The following is a 15543-nucleotide window of genomic DNA, read 5'->3' as shown; positions in this document are numbered from 1 at the left end:
AATTGTTAGTATGCCAGCTCTTCAGATAATATTTGGCCAAACTCTGAGCTTTGTGGACTGGTGCCAGAAGAAGCCACTGGTGTTAAATACAAGGAAATGAAAGGAGCTGGTGGACTTTCACAGGAACTGACTCACATCACTGACATATGAATGTGTACCTGAACAATACACTGCACAAAATTAACTACACTGATGTCTTTATCAAGAGTTATGTAATTTTTTCTGTTACCTTTATTACACATTTTCTGTCATTGTTCTCTTGTGTCTTTTTCTTTAACTTTAACAATTCTAACTTTTTGCCTGAATGCGGTTTGCATGTTCTTCCTGTGCATGCAGGGGTTCTCTCTGGGTACTCTGGCTTCCTTCAACAGTCCAAAAACATGACTGTTAGGTTAATTGGCTTTTCTAAATTCTCTTTAGGTGTGTGCATGAATGGTTGTTTGTCCTCTTTGTCTCTGTGTTGCTCTTTGATAGACTAGCGACCTGTCCATGTTGTACCCTGCCTCTTGCCCGTAGACAGCTGGATTTAGGCACCAGCACCCCTTGCGACCCCAGCTGGGATAAAGCGTGACAGAAAATGGATGGACGGATGGAAAGAGTAGTTTTAATAATATATTATCAGTGACTGCACACTTCTTGTTATTCTTCTTAGACTCCAAATAATTGTAAGTTACTGTCAGACACTTTCATCAGAACATAAGAAGACGATAGATTTCCCTGGGTTGCTTGTATTTAAGAATGCAGTTATTATTTTAAAACATGGCTATGATACTATCAGGAATCTGGAAAATGTATCTAATGAGAAATCAGACATGTAGAGGTCCACAGCTCTTTTCTGGATTATCTTTGAATTGTTTTAGTTATTTCCATGATGTTATATGTTTTATAAGATCATTTTATTATATATGTTTAAGTAATTGCTTTAAATTACAGAGACAAGTGTGCTTTCAGTGAACTAAAACTGACCTAAAAGACGTTTATAATCATCTGAGCGTCATCAAATAATCTGAAGGAAATTAATAACAATATTTTGTTTATATGTTATAATTGTCTATTGCAACTTGGTCCTGTTGGGTTTTGAAAGTGCTTCATAAATACATTTGGTATGTTATGGTACAATCAGCCTGGCAGGTAGCCATAAAAAATTATTTTAGGCATTTTGGCAGATGTTAGTTCTACTTAATGTCTCTATTCTTCTCCCTCTAAGCAAACACATCAGTTTCTTTGGTGCTTAAAACTGATGGCTACACTTATGCTAAGAATGTTTTAAAATAATGGCCAAATTATTTGGAAAATAGAGCCAAGTCCCCTGGCATTTTAGCCACTCGAAGCAACCAGCAAGCCTTGAAGACTGATTTTACATTAATGCAGAGACATTGAATGCGTGGCTTAGAATAAAACTGGGTAGCTGTCTATTACTGGGCTGCAGCTATTTATGACTTTTGCGATTTTCATAGCAAACAGTGCGACTTTGCCTGCCGTCCAAATTGATTTTGCTAACCAGGCAAATTATTTGGCTAAATGTCAGGCGTGTTAAAGCACACAAAAGTGGCGAATGTGTTTAGTGTGAATTCACCATAAAAGGTGATGCTGTCTGAAGCTTTTTTGTTACAGCTGAATGTACCAATAATCTTTGAAGTCTAGGACAGTAATGTTAATGTGTGACAACTATAAAGGTGCAAACAAGTGAACTAGCCCTGTTTGAGTGTATATGAAAAACTTCTTTGTTGGTTTGGGTCCTAATATGACAAACTAGCCATGAAACCGTCAACATTTGAAGTGAGCTCTTGGAGTGGATAAGTTTGAAAGCCAACCCCTATGATGTGTCTGTCATGATTCTCCTATATGCATATTCGGCTACACACTGGCGTGTTTGCACATGTGACCCAATGCATGCATCGAAACAAGTAACATTGGCAGACTTTAGTGTTGTGTTTCTGTTTAAGAATTTAATTTTAGGAGCTATTGAATTTAATGTGGATTTTACACATACTACTTGTTGCTCCTCTGCCGTATTCGACACAAACCCCATTTTTTTCCTGTCTTCTGCCCTCATTATTAACATCCTATTTCTCTCCCCCTTCTTCCTTCTTCTTTACAGTATCTGTGTGATGGCATTAGGGCGATACTACAACACCTATTACAGCCTTGTCGTTTTCAGACTGTATCATCTTTCCACTTCAGATTTTTCTGTACGGATACCTTATTCGATTTCATGTGGATGTAGCCTTAAAAACTTTATCTAATGCCGCATGACATTTTCAATTAGCATTTTTATTTGATTTTGCATTGTACTTAATGCTTCTCCCTGCTGTGCATACTAGTTTAATAGTTATCTAGATGATGTTTGTGGCAAAAGATACTTGACCTTTGGTTTAGTAGCTAGCAAAGGCAAGATTATTTTTTTAAATATCCTATTTTCTCTCACAATCATGTTCTACCTGATTCCACTTGAAGATCAATTATATAATTCTTTTACATATCACATCTGTCCACCAACAGCTTCAGTGGCTCCCTGTCAAATACCACAGCCATCACAATCTTTTTCTCCTCACCTAAAAGTCCTTTCATCCAGTAATATGGTCTCATCATATCTGTCTGAATTCTGAAATCCCATCCCACCTCCTCCACTCTGCAGGGACCAACCATCTCACACCCATCAGCTGAAAAAAACTCTGGAAATTGGGGGACCGAGCCTTTGCCGCTGCTGTGGCCCTGCTCCCACCCTTTGGTACTAACTGCCTCAAACCATCAGCAAATCAGACTTATTACAGAATTTTAGATTGCATCTCAAATGCTGCCTATTTAAATAGGCTTTTCTACCATAGTATGCAATTTATGTATTTTTTTTTTTGTAAGTTCAATTAAATTAATTTAACATCTATAAACTCTTTTCAATAGTTTTTTTCTAATGCGCAGTGCCACTAGCTTCGTGAGACCATCCTGATCTTGCGAGCTTTCAAGATTTCACTCGCTAATCAGTCTGGAGACTTTCCGTTGAAGAAAAATTGGAGCCATTCACCGAACGAACGTCGAGAAGCACGACTGTTCAGTCTAAAGAACATGGCGGCTTCAGCCGATGAAACTAGCGTTAGCGTGGCTATCGAGCAAGTTTTATCGGAATTACAGAGTATTTCTTCACTGAAAGAAGAGCAAAACACTGCTCTGGAGGCTTTTCTCAGAGGAAAAGATGTTTTTCCTCTTCTCCCGACTGGTTTCGGCAAGAGTTTGATCTATTTGATCAATTGGCTCCTCTTTGTCGTCGCTCTGTTATGTCATATGCTTTGTTGATCTGATTGGTTTATTTGGCCCGTTTATCACCAACATAGGGCAATCAGCTAACCAGTATTTTCGCCCCTTCCCAAAATTACTTCTACGGAAGGTTTCCAGATGGATATGAGGAGCAAATCCATCTGGCAGAGTCAGGTTACAGTGCCACAGGAGCAGTTTGGGGTTAGCGGTCTGGCTCAAAGATCCTGAGTAGCACCTTTGGGGCTTGAACTCAGAACCTCAGGATTCAAAGCTCTATGCAGTAAACACTAGGCCACCACCAACCCAGCTATGGGATGAGTGGATAGGGCATAGGGTTTTGAATCCTTAGGTTGTGAATCTAATCCCACAGACTGCCACCCTGTGTCTCTAAACAAGACCGTTAACCCACGATTGCTCCCCGAGCACTGCACAGTGGCAGCCCACTGCTCCTCAAAGGGGATGGGTTAAAGGCAGAGAGTTAATTTCTCCATTGTGACATCAATAAAGTTCAATTGATTTAATTAATTTGTTTATTTTAACAAAGGCGATAGCTGCAGCACAGCTCATATTTCTCTTCAGGATGGTTTCACAGTCAAACAGGAACAGACCAGATGAAGCTACTACGAAGAGAAAAAGAAGAGAGATGATAATGTTAGAAGATGAACTAATAAATATTGCAGAATGGGAGAATAGAGATAGGATGATGAAAAGGGGTCCTTATGTCCTATAGAAGTATAAGCATACAGCAGCAAAATTGAGAAAATAGATCAGGATAACGTAAGTATTTTGGATGAGGCATAAGAAAAGTAGAGCCACAGTGTGGTTAAGGTAGAGCAAGGGTTTTGTAGAGAGTCTTTGAGTGTACTATATAAGTTCTATATAAGTTTTGATGTAATATATTATAATATATAATATGTAATAATATATTATAAGCGGCATATAAATGTAATTTCATTAAGTTGTCATACTGAAAGGCTGTTGCACAAATTTATATCAGTGGAGTCACATTTCTACTCGCCTATTTCCCCATAATCAGCAGCTCCATGGCTAGAGATACAAAAGCAGATAAAAAAAAAAAAAAAAAAGGCCAATCTCTCAGATGCTATGGGAGCGCAACAGGAGGTCTGTTGGAACCCAGCAAATACACAATGGATAATGACCATCCATCATCCAGGCTGGCTTCTGTCTTTAACCAATACAAGTTATCTCCCAGCAACCTTTTCCACCAGGATACACAGCCAAGCACCCTCCTCACAAACAGAGAAAAGATTATCTAATAGACTCCAGGGAGTAAAATTGGATAAACTGATCAATATCGCCTCATTACGAGGACTGTTTCAGGTAAAAGGTCAATTATTTTACTGAAACACATTGTTTTACTTACAAAAAGAAGCTGGTTTATTCAAGATCCGCCGGACTGCTCGTCTTGGCAAACATAAAACCTGCTTTCCTTTCACACATGCAAATAATTAAGCAACCAAAATGGAAGGACAATATATTTAATCTATCAAACTAAATCTGTGGTATAAAAACAACATACATCAAGCACTATGCTGTTCCAAGTATTAGCTCTATCCTAGATATTTCATCTATGCCACTGTGTTACACTTTAATGTTTTAAGAGCATTTTAGAACAAACTACAGGCAATCATTTGCAATTAGTGCAAATAAAGTCAAAGTAAAAATATTCAATGCAAACCAAATTATGCCAATTATAAAATGTACTCACCTTCCTAACAGTAATTAAATAGAAAATAACAGTCAAATACTGGCAGAAATCAAACAAATAAAACCTGTCTGGCAGCATCAAGTTGGCCCAGATATCTTATATCATGCTCTCAGGCACATACATTTATTATATATATTATATATATATATATATATATAATTTCAGCTGTCAGTGTGGAAATTGTTGAATCGATTTTAAAGTTTCTCAAAACTACAGTAAGAACACATATCCAGTTATGAAAACAAAACATGGACATAATTTACCTTTCCAGGAGTGCTTGACAAGCCAAAACTACTCCAAAACCATATTTTTAACTCATCCAGAAGGCAAAAAAACAACCCATAAACATATGTAAGGCATATATGCTTCAATATGGGAAAAATAAGAAAAAGAAACTGGGGAAAAACAGCTTTCATGCATTCAAGGTGAAAAACACTACTTACCAAATAACTTTAAAGGTCTTCATATTCTCCCCTCAAAACATCTTTATTCCCAACACCTCTGAGAAAATTATTTATAGTGAGGCGACGAAAGCTAAACTTGTTAGAAGGTCACCGTCTTGCTGGATCTGATGGAAACATAACCCTGCCTCCAAGATCACACCAGCTCTATGGTCACACAGGAATATAACGTTCTGTGCTTGCTTGATTGCTTCATGACCTGCTAGACTTGCAGTAATTGATGAAATGGCTTGTAACCTTAATGTACCTGTGCAGCATCTACATTAATGCAATGGCTGCATCGAATCGTCTATTGACCTTTTGCTCTCTTGAGAACAAGACCCTGAGATACTTGAACTCCTCCACTTGAGATATTAACTCACCTAATCTTTCTCTACATTTCTGATTTATTTCATGATCCAAAATATTAAAGTGTGGCACAAAAAAACCCCAAACAAAACCTGAAGAAATCTGTAACCCCCGCCCCCCCGCCCGAGATGTCTTTTATAGGTTTTCTATTCAAATCAAAACTATTTTGACTAAAATAAGCTTTTGTTGACACAGACCACTTGATATCCAAGTAAACTTGATTAATCATTTACTTTCTAAATAATACATCACATTCCTCCATATGAAGCCCTCATAGCTAAATAACACTACAAAGATCACATATTTCAACACAACACTGAATCTCTTGGTTGTTTACTCCCTACAGGGGTGGCATCACACCATGACTCTTTTTGCCTGCAGGAACCTTGTTAGTCAGCCTGAGTAAGCATGTGAACTGGGGTTTTACTGTAGAAATGGTTAAGAGCATAATTTTCCTGTAAAAAGACAGAAAACATAGATTTACAAAAGACCGAGTTAAGCAAGTTTTCTTGTTATTAGTTTAGAACTGTGAGGTCAAACACCTACAGTAGGTTAAGTTTTTAGGCAATATGTAAAATGTACATATTGCAAGAGTTTGCATAATGAGGTTGATAAAGAATTAAGAGACAACGTTAATATTACATCTAAAGTTCAGATTTCAACATCTCTTGCTGAATTATAAACATTTCACCAGAACATAATCTGGTTATTGCCTAACCTTAATGTGTTGTTTCTTTAAAATTCTCACTAATTACTCAGCTGTCATAATAAATAACCCCCCAAAATCTGGATAAAGCTGATGGTAATAGAGTTTTTTGTGAGTCTTTTTTAAACGCAATCTTTCTTTTTGTTCAATAAAAAGGTATTTTAGATAGGATCTTGGATCCAGTAAGAGCACCTGTATAAATTAAAGTATATTAAAAAAAAGCTTGCCTAAAAACAAACATCATTAAAATACCTATTTGACTTTAAACACCAATGGATTTATTCATTATTATCTGATGTTTAAACAGCCAAATGTTGCAAGTAGTTCTAACAGGCAGCGTTATCGCCTGTATGGTGCTACACTGTGCTGATGATGTGCCAGCTAATTACACTATAATGTGTCTATCTCATACTAATAGCTGGAAGCTGCAGTTGCACAGAAGGTAGGGAAAGGAAGAAACACCTGTACAGACCCTGTGCAGCTTAAACAAAGCTGCTAGTTCCTGTCTGTGTAGTTCAATGACTTCAGTCTTTACATCCAAATGTAAGAATAGTGAAAAAAGAATGTGCAACTCATAGTTTTATCAAAGCTGAAAATAAAGCTGCTGTATAGAATCTCTAAAAGAATTTGCAGTGACTAATTTTAACCCAAAAAATTGTAAAATACAGCACATCCTGTGCTTTGATTTTAACATCCTAATATGATATTTTAGTTGCATGCTTTCTGACCTGTGTTATAGGTGAATTGAATCTTTTTTTTTTTTTTTGTAGGTGTATTACAAGACCCCTTGAAGAAGTATCCACTTTTGCAAGAAAGTTTTTGTGATAGTTAAGTGTGAAGCTGCAGAAAAAAATGACATTTCAAAATGACAAACTTAACTTTGCATGGATAAGCATGATTCCAAGTGTTTTAGGTTTCAGGCATCTGAGTTATTACTGCCCATGAATGGCTGTCCTACATTTAGAGGAAATTAAATTAACTAGATGCTGTCGTGGGACTAACTTTATCAAATTAACAAAGAAGATCAATCTTCAAATAGGCAGTCACTACCAGCCTTCAATTTACAGGGCCTTGTTGCATCAATTTGAAGAAACTTTCATTTTCCTGAAGCACAATCAAACGTGGGTTTGCAAACATTCTTATGACACATTCACACCAGAGGGATTAATCATATTTTAGATTTTATTTATTCCTATTATAAGAGACATATAATGGTATTCTGTGAGACCAAATTTATAATAAGTCAAGAGGCATAGCCTGGAAATCAAACAGAGAAAAACATAATACTGAAATGAGATCCCGCCCAGAGATAATGTATTTACACAAATCAAATACTGACAGAGCTTTAGGAGGTGAGGCATCCCCAAACAACGTATTACCAGCAGGTAAAACCAAATCAAAGAAAACAAGCAGTTCCACCTCAACAGTGTAGCTGCCACAATTCCTGTTATGTTCCTATCATATGTTCTTTGAAAGGACTTTTAATACATTGCTATGCAAATGAAATCTTTTCTATTATATGAAATATTTTGTACAAATGGTAAGCTCTGCCCTTTAGAGTTTATTTCATTTAGGAAATGACCCTTTGTTAACAAACATTTATCTTTGAGGCGGTAAATGGCACATTGATGTTTTTACAGAACTGATTATGGTTCCAGTCAACATCGAGAGTAGGGACTTCTCTGAAAAGTCAACCAATGGCCGGCTTTGAAGGGATGATATGTCCAAGGCAGAGATGGCACCACCTTTTCTGATTTAAATCCTCAAAGCCAGAGACTTTTGGCAGCATGTATCCCAAACCCTTCCCAGGGGTTTACCCCAAAGAAAAAAAAGGTATCTGTGGGAAGCATACAGTGTGCACTTCTGTATGACTGTTCTAAAAATTTCTAAAGATGAACTTGGTAAAACAAAAACAAGCCTGGCATTATCCTCTATTTTCTTATTTTTATCAAAAAAGAAACTAATTGTTTATAGCAACTAGAAATAACCAATAGAAATTTAGAACAGCTGTTACACAGAAATGGTAAATTGAACAGAATATGACAAAAGACCTAAACTTTGCTGAATCAAATCAAATGAAAGTACCGTCTGCAACAGTAGCCTTAGTTATCCCTGGCAGATTCAGCTTCAAAATGACATTCATTCGACAAAGATCTTTGCTTCCATAAGGAAATAAAATAAGATAATAAAACATAAAACCAGAATAGCTGCAATGGCATGCAATTTATTACATTTTAATAGGCAAAAGGAATATTAAAATGTTTTTATACCGTTCTCAAAATTGAAAGGAGAATTCCTTGTTAAAGGAGTCAAACTGTTCTTGTAATTGTGGAGCAGCTTTGCATAAGTACTTTGCCGTTTTGGCAAATTATCTTTGTGGATGAGCTTAGAGTCTTTCAGGCTGGAAGGCCTCCATGTCATCACCACAATCTTTAGCCCCTTCTACAGATTTGCGAGTGTCAAGCCAAGATTCTAAAAGGTTCATTCCTAAACAGTATTATAACCCAATTGGATAAATTAAAACATCATTTAAACCTAAATCTGCCAAAGATAATATTTTGCACTGTATTAGGATGTATGAACTTTATCTTTTTTGTTAACAACTAAAACATAAATTACATAAAAACTCTTCAAAACATAAAGCAATGGCACTTGTAGGAGAAAAACAATGACCCGGTACATAGCCACTCAAACAAGGATGTGAAAGGTCTCAGGCTGTGCGTTATCTTTGTCCAACAATCCTCAAAAAACACCTCCAGGCTACCAATACTTAGGAGGAAAATCAGAAAAATAAATGAAGCCGCTTCATTCCAAAACTCTGAATTAGTCTGCAAAAATACTGTTTTCTTTACATATCTTAAAAATAAAAAGGGTAATTTTTTCAAAATATGTACTGATAAAGAAAAATAGTTCTCCAGATACACAAAACATAAGACACAATTTCTTAAATATCATTAATACTTTTAAATGTCCAATTGTGACAAGAATTTATTGTGGATCTTTCATTCTGGAATGAAACTCTTCAAATCAACAATGGTGACAACTGTAGAAAATCAAACACCAATAATATACTGTAGCATAGTAGCCAGTTGAGCCCCTTGCGTTAACCCTCCCCCAACCCTAGTTAACACACCATCATTAAATAAGGCACACATTTACACATACAGTTAAAATTTGGCTAGTAATTATTTCTTTATTTACAACCAATAGCCACAAAGTTAATACCTAGAATAACAGGAGTCCATTCTATGTTGCTGTTCATTCTTATATGCTGTGTCATGTTTGTTACGTCCTCTGGGTCCATAGGTATATAGCCTTATTCATATATTGATTTTAGAGGTTCGATTTTTTTTTCCGTTGAAGCACCAATCTTAAAAAAAAAACATTCTTAAGAACGTTAATGGACCCAAGTTTGTCACTTTATACATGACATCAGCTAAATAAAGAAAAGATGGGTTTTGAAGTCAATGGAAGCTATTTTTTTATTTATTTATTTATTTTTTTTTAGATTTCTTTTCTTTGTATCAACATGAACAAAGTTTCTTCAGCCAACTGTCAAATTTGGTATCTGCATGGTTTGGTTTCTCCTATTTCTAGGTGAGAGGGTTTGGTATGCCCAAACATGAGAGTGTACAAGTAAGGCAAAGACAAACATACCTTAGGGGAAATTGCTTAACTTTTCACCACAGGTTACCAGTACTGCATATGTATATGTATACATATACAGTGTGGATATAAACACACATATACTGTATATACACACACATGCATAATATAAACACATTCTTGAATAGGGTGGAAGGGGAGAGGATACAAACACTACATCAAAAAATGTTAAGCAAAAGCATGATCTGAAGCACTGCAGGAGCGTCTGGCTTTTAAGTCTTGAGGATGAGCGATGTTTCAAGGTTCGTCCAACATCAACTTGTCCAAACGCTGAATTGCATTGTAAATCCACATTGAGGACATTGGCAGCCTAATTTAACAAGGTGGCATCATGTCACCTGGGTTGGCAGTTCTATAATAAGCAAGAAGCTGAACAATACCAATATGGTACAAAGATATTTGTTGGACAAAACAAAAGAAAAAGCAGAAATAAGTTTGGTTGAGGCTTTTGTCCACAGTGAGACTTGCTACCACACAATTTATTGTGTTGTTTGGTCAGGGTCTGTCACCTCAAACCCAGAGCATTTCCTTTAAAGGAAAGTTTCTCACAGATGGCATATAGAGAACAGGGTCCTGTACTGTAGTCTTGGAAGGTCCCTTCTCAGTAGTTGTACTTGCCTTGTTCATTGACAGGGGAAGTGGCAGGTATGAATAGCGGTTTCGGAGGGACATCCGGTTTGAGAGAGGATGACCGGCGGACGATCGCACCTCGGTGCTGGATGTCATGCTGTTCACCAGTATAGCTATGCTGACGTGCCAGGTACCCATTTGGGATGAGAGGATAGTGAACCTCACAGGCGCTACCTGTAGAGTTCATTCGAGCCAATAGCGGTGGCGGCTGTTGAGGTCCACCACTTCGTTGGCTGAAACTGTGCTGGCGGGGAATCATTCCTCCTCCGCCTACTGCACCTGCTCCGGACATCTTGGTAGCCGCAGAAATTAGTGAGTGCCGCTGAGAGGAGTGCCTCCTCTCCAAGGTAGACTGATGGTGTGAGGGGATGTCCGGAGGAACATCCATTCGACGTGTAAGACTGTCCCGGGGTAGGGTGGATGAGCTGTAATAGGGGGCCGATTCCGTTTCAGGAATATGAGGTTGAATTCGGTTGGCAAAGACAAGCTGTCCTCCACCTCCGCTGGCCAATAGACTTGAAGGACTCATTAACTGAGAGGTCTTGCTGCTGTTTGGATCATGGATGTGTTTTAGGAGTTCATCCAGTGATGTAACCTCCATTACCTTCTGAGGATAGTTGGGGTAAGGCTGAGCTAAAACGCGCTCAACATTGTGGATTTTGCGTTCCTCAGGGTGCATATGACCCATTGCTGGATGTCCATTGGGCAGGCCATGGGAGTAAGAGAAGACCTGCTGGGGAAGCAGGGCAGAACTGGGTCTTGAGCTTATGTTGTGAGACTTTGGTTCCTTGGCATTGTTGCAGTTCTGGTTCTTTTCCCATTGGTTCTTAAAGGCTTTCATGCTCTTAATGGGCAGTTCAGGAGTTGAATCTGGTGTAGGTAAACCAGATAGCTCTGAGGAAGGGTGAAGGTGAGCGTGGTGAGGATGGACAAGGTCTCCCATTGTCATTCCAGGATGGCCGAATCTCCTTACTGGGTGATGCTCCTTACCGTTGGTAAATAAAGAATTGTAGATCTTTGGAGATGACACCTCCATCTTGTCTTCTTTACTCTGGCTATCCAGGAGACCATTAAGCTTTGCCAGACTTCGGAGTGACAGAGCATGTGGGATCGGGGCCTCTGGATCTTTTGACAACTTTTTGGTCTTGTGACTTGTGTGGTTACAGTAGCATGAGACCAGGAACCCAGAGACAAAAGCCCCGAGGACAAAAGCCACCAAAACGCATGCTATCAGAAGGGTGTAATGGACGCTGTGATTGGTTCTGTCCAGCTCTGGGGGTCTTCTCACACCTTTAAAATAAAAAACAACATAATTTGGTTAGAATTTTGTTCATGACCGAGATTAAATCCAATAAAAGAAAAATGTTCAAAGGCTTAAGTATAACTCTGAAAGGGGCTCAAATAGATAAGAGGTTGTGTTTACAAAAACTGTGAAACAGCATGGGATAGGTATTTAAACCGAGCTCCTGGCCTATTCTCCTTCACCTGTTAAGAGATCAATATACCCTTCCTTTCTAAGACTGGTAGAGACCAATAGCTCCTCAGTCAGAGAGAAACAAGCTCTAAGATGAGTTAGAGCTTTAAATATTGATGAAAACTCAGCAGCAGAAATCTGATGTCATTTTCACAGACTGATTTCTAATGCAAAGATCAGGAGTAAGAACACCTGGTTATGACGAGTGAGCCTAAAATAACAGGTTCGTTCTATAGTTCACAGAGTGTGGCAACTTTGCCAATATGGACTCAAATGAGGTTGTCATACTCTTTCAAAAAATGAAGTCAAGGGGGGCATTTGTGCAGCAGTGCACTATAAACTCAAGGGTACCAAGATGAACTAAATCTACCATGAAAATGTGTTAGGCTGTAGTGACCCTCGCTCTGTGTTTGCCTAATGGCGTGAAAGGCAGAGATGATTGAGAAGAGTGAAACCTGCCACCTTTCATAATCAGAGCTCATTTGCAAAAGGCTGCTGCCATCTGTGGTGTCAGACCCTCCTTTCCACCTTAATGACAGTTTCTGTGAAACTGATTAGTCTCCAACAGGAGGCTGGCAGAGCTGCACCGAGGAGGTGTTTGTGTATATGTATATGTAGGTGTGTGTGTGGAGGGGGGTTGCAGGTGTTGCAGACAACTAAATTCAACAGTTAATGAAAGCTTTGGTGAAGAAAACAAAAAACAATTAAGACTAATGATACTTTATGAGATGTTTAAAATGATGATGAGATGGCTAATGAAGGAAGGCTTGTTGAATAATTTGGTCTGAATTTGACTTTTTTTTTTTTATTATAGACCCACACTTTTCATAAAGTATATTTTAAATATCTTAAGGTGATCTTTTTTGTAAATTAAATCTCAACACATGCAGAAATTGAGATTACTATAATTTTATACTGTTGAATAATTATGGCATCAAAGCCAGATCATTCGTCTCATAGCCAATCTTTTTTTTAGCAACCTGTTGGGTTATTGTGCCAGTTATTGTGCAAATCAGTTTTTTTTTTAAAGGATCTTTATTCCATAAACAATATCTTAGCCTTCTTTGAATGCAACAAAGAAATCTAAATGCATTGGAATGTTTAAGCTGTGATGAAACTGACTTACAAATGACAAAACGACTTAATGTACAGTATATAAAAGTTTGAACAAAGTTGGTCAAAGTCATTTTTTATGGATAACCTACAGTAATATGTAAAGCAAAGGTCCTTTTTGTTAAATACAAATCATACTATATCAGAAGCTTCACATTATTAGGAAATACTTGTATAATCTCTATTTAAATCTTCTACATTCTCAAAGCTAAAAGATTAAGGTATTTTGTGATGACAATAATCAAAAACACGTCCTTAAAAATAAAATCAGTACAAAATGTCCTAAATCAGATAGCTCAATATCACGCCCAAAAACATTAGTTGTGAAGCCATAAAAAAAACTGCACTTATGAAGTTGGTAAAAAATTAAAGTAACTGCAGATGGCCGCTCAGACAGAGTTTTGGTTCTGATAGAGGTTTCTTTCTGTTAAAAGGGATTTTTTTTCTCTCCACTGTCACTTGTTTTGAGGAATTGCAGTGGAGTCAATGACTTGATGTTTTCCTTAGAAATCTTTGAACCAATCTGACTGATTGATCTGGTTGAATTGTCTCTGTAAATTGCCTTGAGATGACATATGTTGTGACTTGGTGCTACATAAATAAAAATAATCTCATGTACAACTATTATTATATTTTATTTGGATAAAATTTTATTATAAAAACTGCACCTGCATTAACTTATAAAAAAAACAAAATCTTACAGTACTAGTGTCTGAGCTTATTCAATTACAATTATTCTACTTTCATTATTTATATTTCTAGAAGACAGATTTAATGCAATAGCATCTACAAACACTTTGGATATTAGTTTGTTTTCAGCTTAAACACACTGAGGTTTTTGTCGGAGGATGGCCAAACATTTACATATCAGTGATGACAAACAGGGAATGTCTAAGTGATTGGACTTGATCAAATTCTTTTAACTCCTCTCTCTAGCCCTGAAGATGAAAAGTGCAAATGGATCAAATCTGACCTAATTTTCCTGAGCCTCAAACAGCATCTGACACCGCAGAATCAATCAATATGGGAAGACAACAGTGCTTTAATTTGGCCGATGATACAGTGGAAAAATGTAATGGAAATGTAATCATCGGGTGCTTTTCCACCATCTTCACATCCAAGCTGCAAGGCTCTTAAATTCCAATAAATCTATAATTTAAACCAAATTTTCAATTTAATGTTTTGAGTTTTTAGGTAATGTATTTTTATTACTACTTAAACTTATTATCTCATTTAGAAATCATGTATCATAAGATGCTTATGAGACAGTTAATACATCTAATTTTAATACTATGCTGCCTTTTTCCCCCCCGGAGCCATGTTACAATCAAACATTTTTTAGGAGCTGAATGCCTACTCTTCTCAGTGTGCTGCCTGAGTTTAGTCACCCCAACACTACCTGCGTGCCATCTGCTCTTCATGGACCTCCACACCACCTCCTTTAATCTGTAGCCGTAGGCCAAGGAGGTGTTCCTCCTGGCTGGAGGGTATGACTCAAGCGGCACAAAGCAGGGGGTGAAACAGGCAGCTGAGGTAAATAAGACCCAAGCCTATGAACAGCCTGTCACAACATGTTTCATGAGCAGCCTGGGTGACTCAATCACTGCTTATGTGGGACATAAGGTGCCATCAGGCACAATTAAATGAAAACTCTGAGATTTAGGCAAGCAGCTAGGTGGCGCACTAGAGGTACTGGCAATTTTTTGTAAACATTGTGTTCTTTCCATTCCCTCCTGTGTTTTTATATCAATGCACATCCCGTTCTGCTCACATTTATTGCCATCATGGTTCAGACTCAAAAAAATAATTTAATATTAATTCATTACTTTTTCCAGGCAGAATTAAGCCTCTAGATCAAATGCATTTAGCTAATGGGAAAAAAAATACATGGCAAGTCACTGTGCTGATTCTGGCTATTTAAAGGGGAACGTTTTTTTTGTTTTTTTTACATTGGGCCCTTGATTTTACGTTATTACATAGAGTTCTACTCACCCATAAGAGTTTTATGTCATTTGGAGCTGTTCTAATGTTCCATTAGGCTATATCCAAGTAATGTCTTCCTACGGAAGGGGAATCTCTTCAGAACAGCTCCAATTGACACAAAAGTCATATGGGTGAGTAGAACATGATGTAATAACGTAAAATCAAGGGCCCCTTTAAGTTT

At 37.5% G+C, this 15543-nt stretch overlaps 1 protein-coding gene across 1 annotated transcript in view; it reads right to left on the bottom strand.

Annotated features, from left to right (window-relative positions):
• Window positions 1-10010: 10010 nt before the first annotated feature.
• The window catches only part of sema6c (sema domain, transmembrane domain (TM), and cytoplasmic domain, (semaphorin) 6C), a 187783-nt gene continuing 182250 nt past the window's right edge, over window positions 10011-15543 (bottom strand). The window contains exon 22 of the mRNA XM_015375570.1: window positions 10011-12082. Coding sequence (XP_015231056.1) covers window positions 10764-12082 — 1319 coding nt within the window. The 3' untranslated portion in view covers window positions 10011-10763. The remainder of the gene's footprint in view (window positions 12083-15543) is intronic.

This window comes from Cyprinodon variegatus, unplaced genomic scaffold (genome assembly GCF_000732505.1).
Source record: "Cyprinodon variegatus isolate N-32 unplaced genomic scaffold, C_variegatus-1.0 Scaffold0, whole genome shotgun sequence".
NCBI lineage: Eukaryota > Metazoa > Chordata > Actinopteri > Cyprinodontiformes > Cyprinodontidae > Cyprinodon > Cyprinodon variegatus.
Note: the sequence above shows the minus strand (reverse complement) of the source record. Positions and strands in the feature narration are given on the sequence as shown.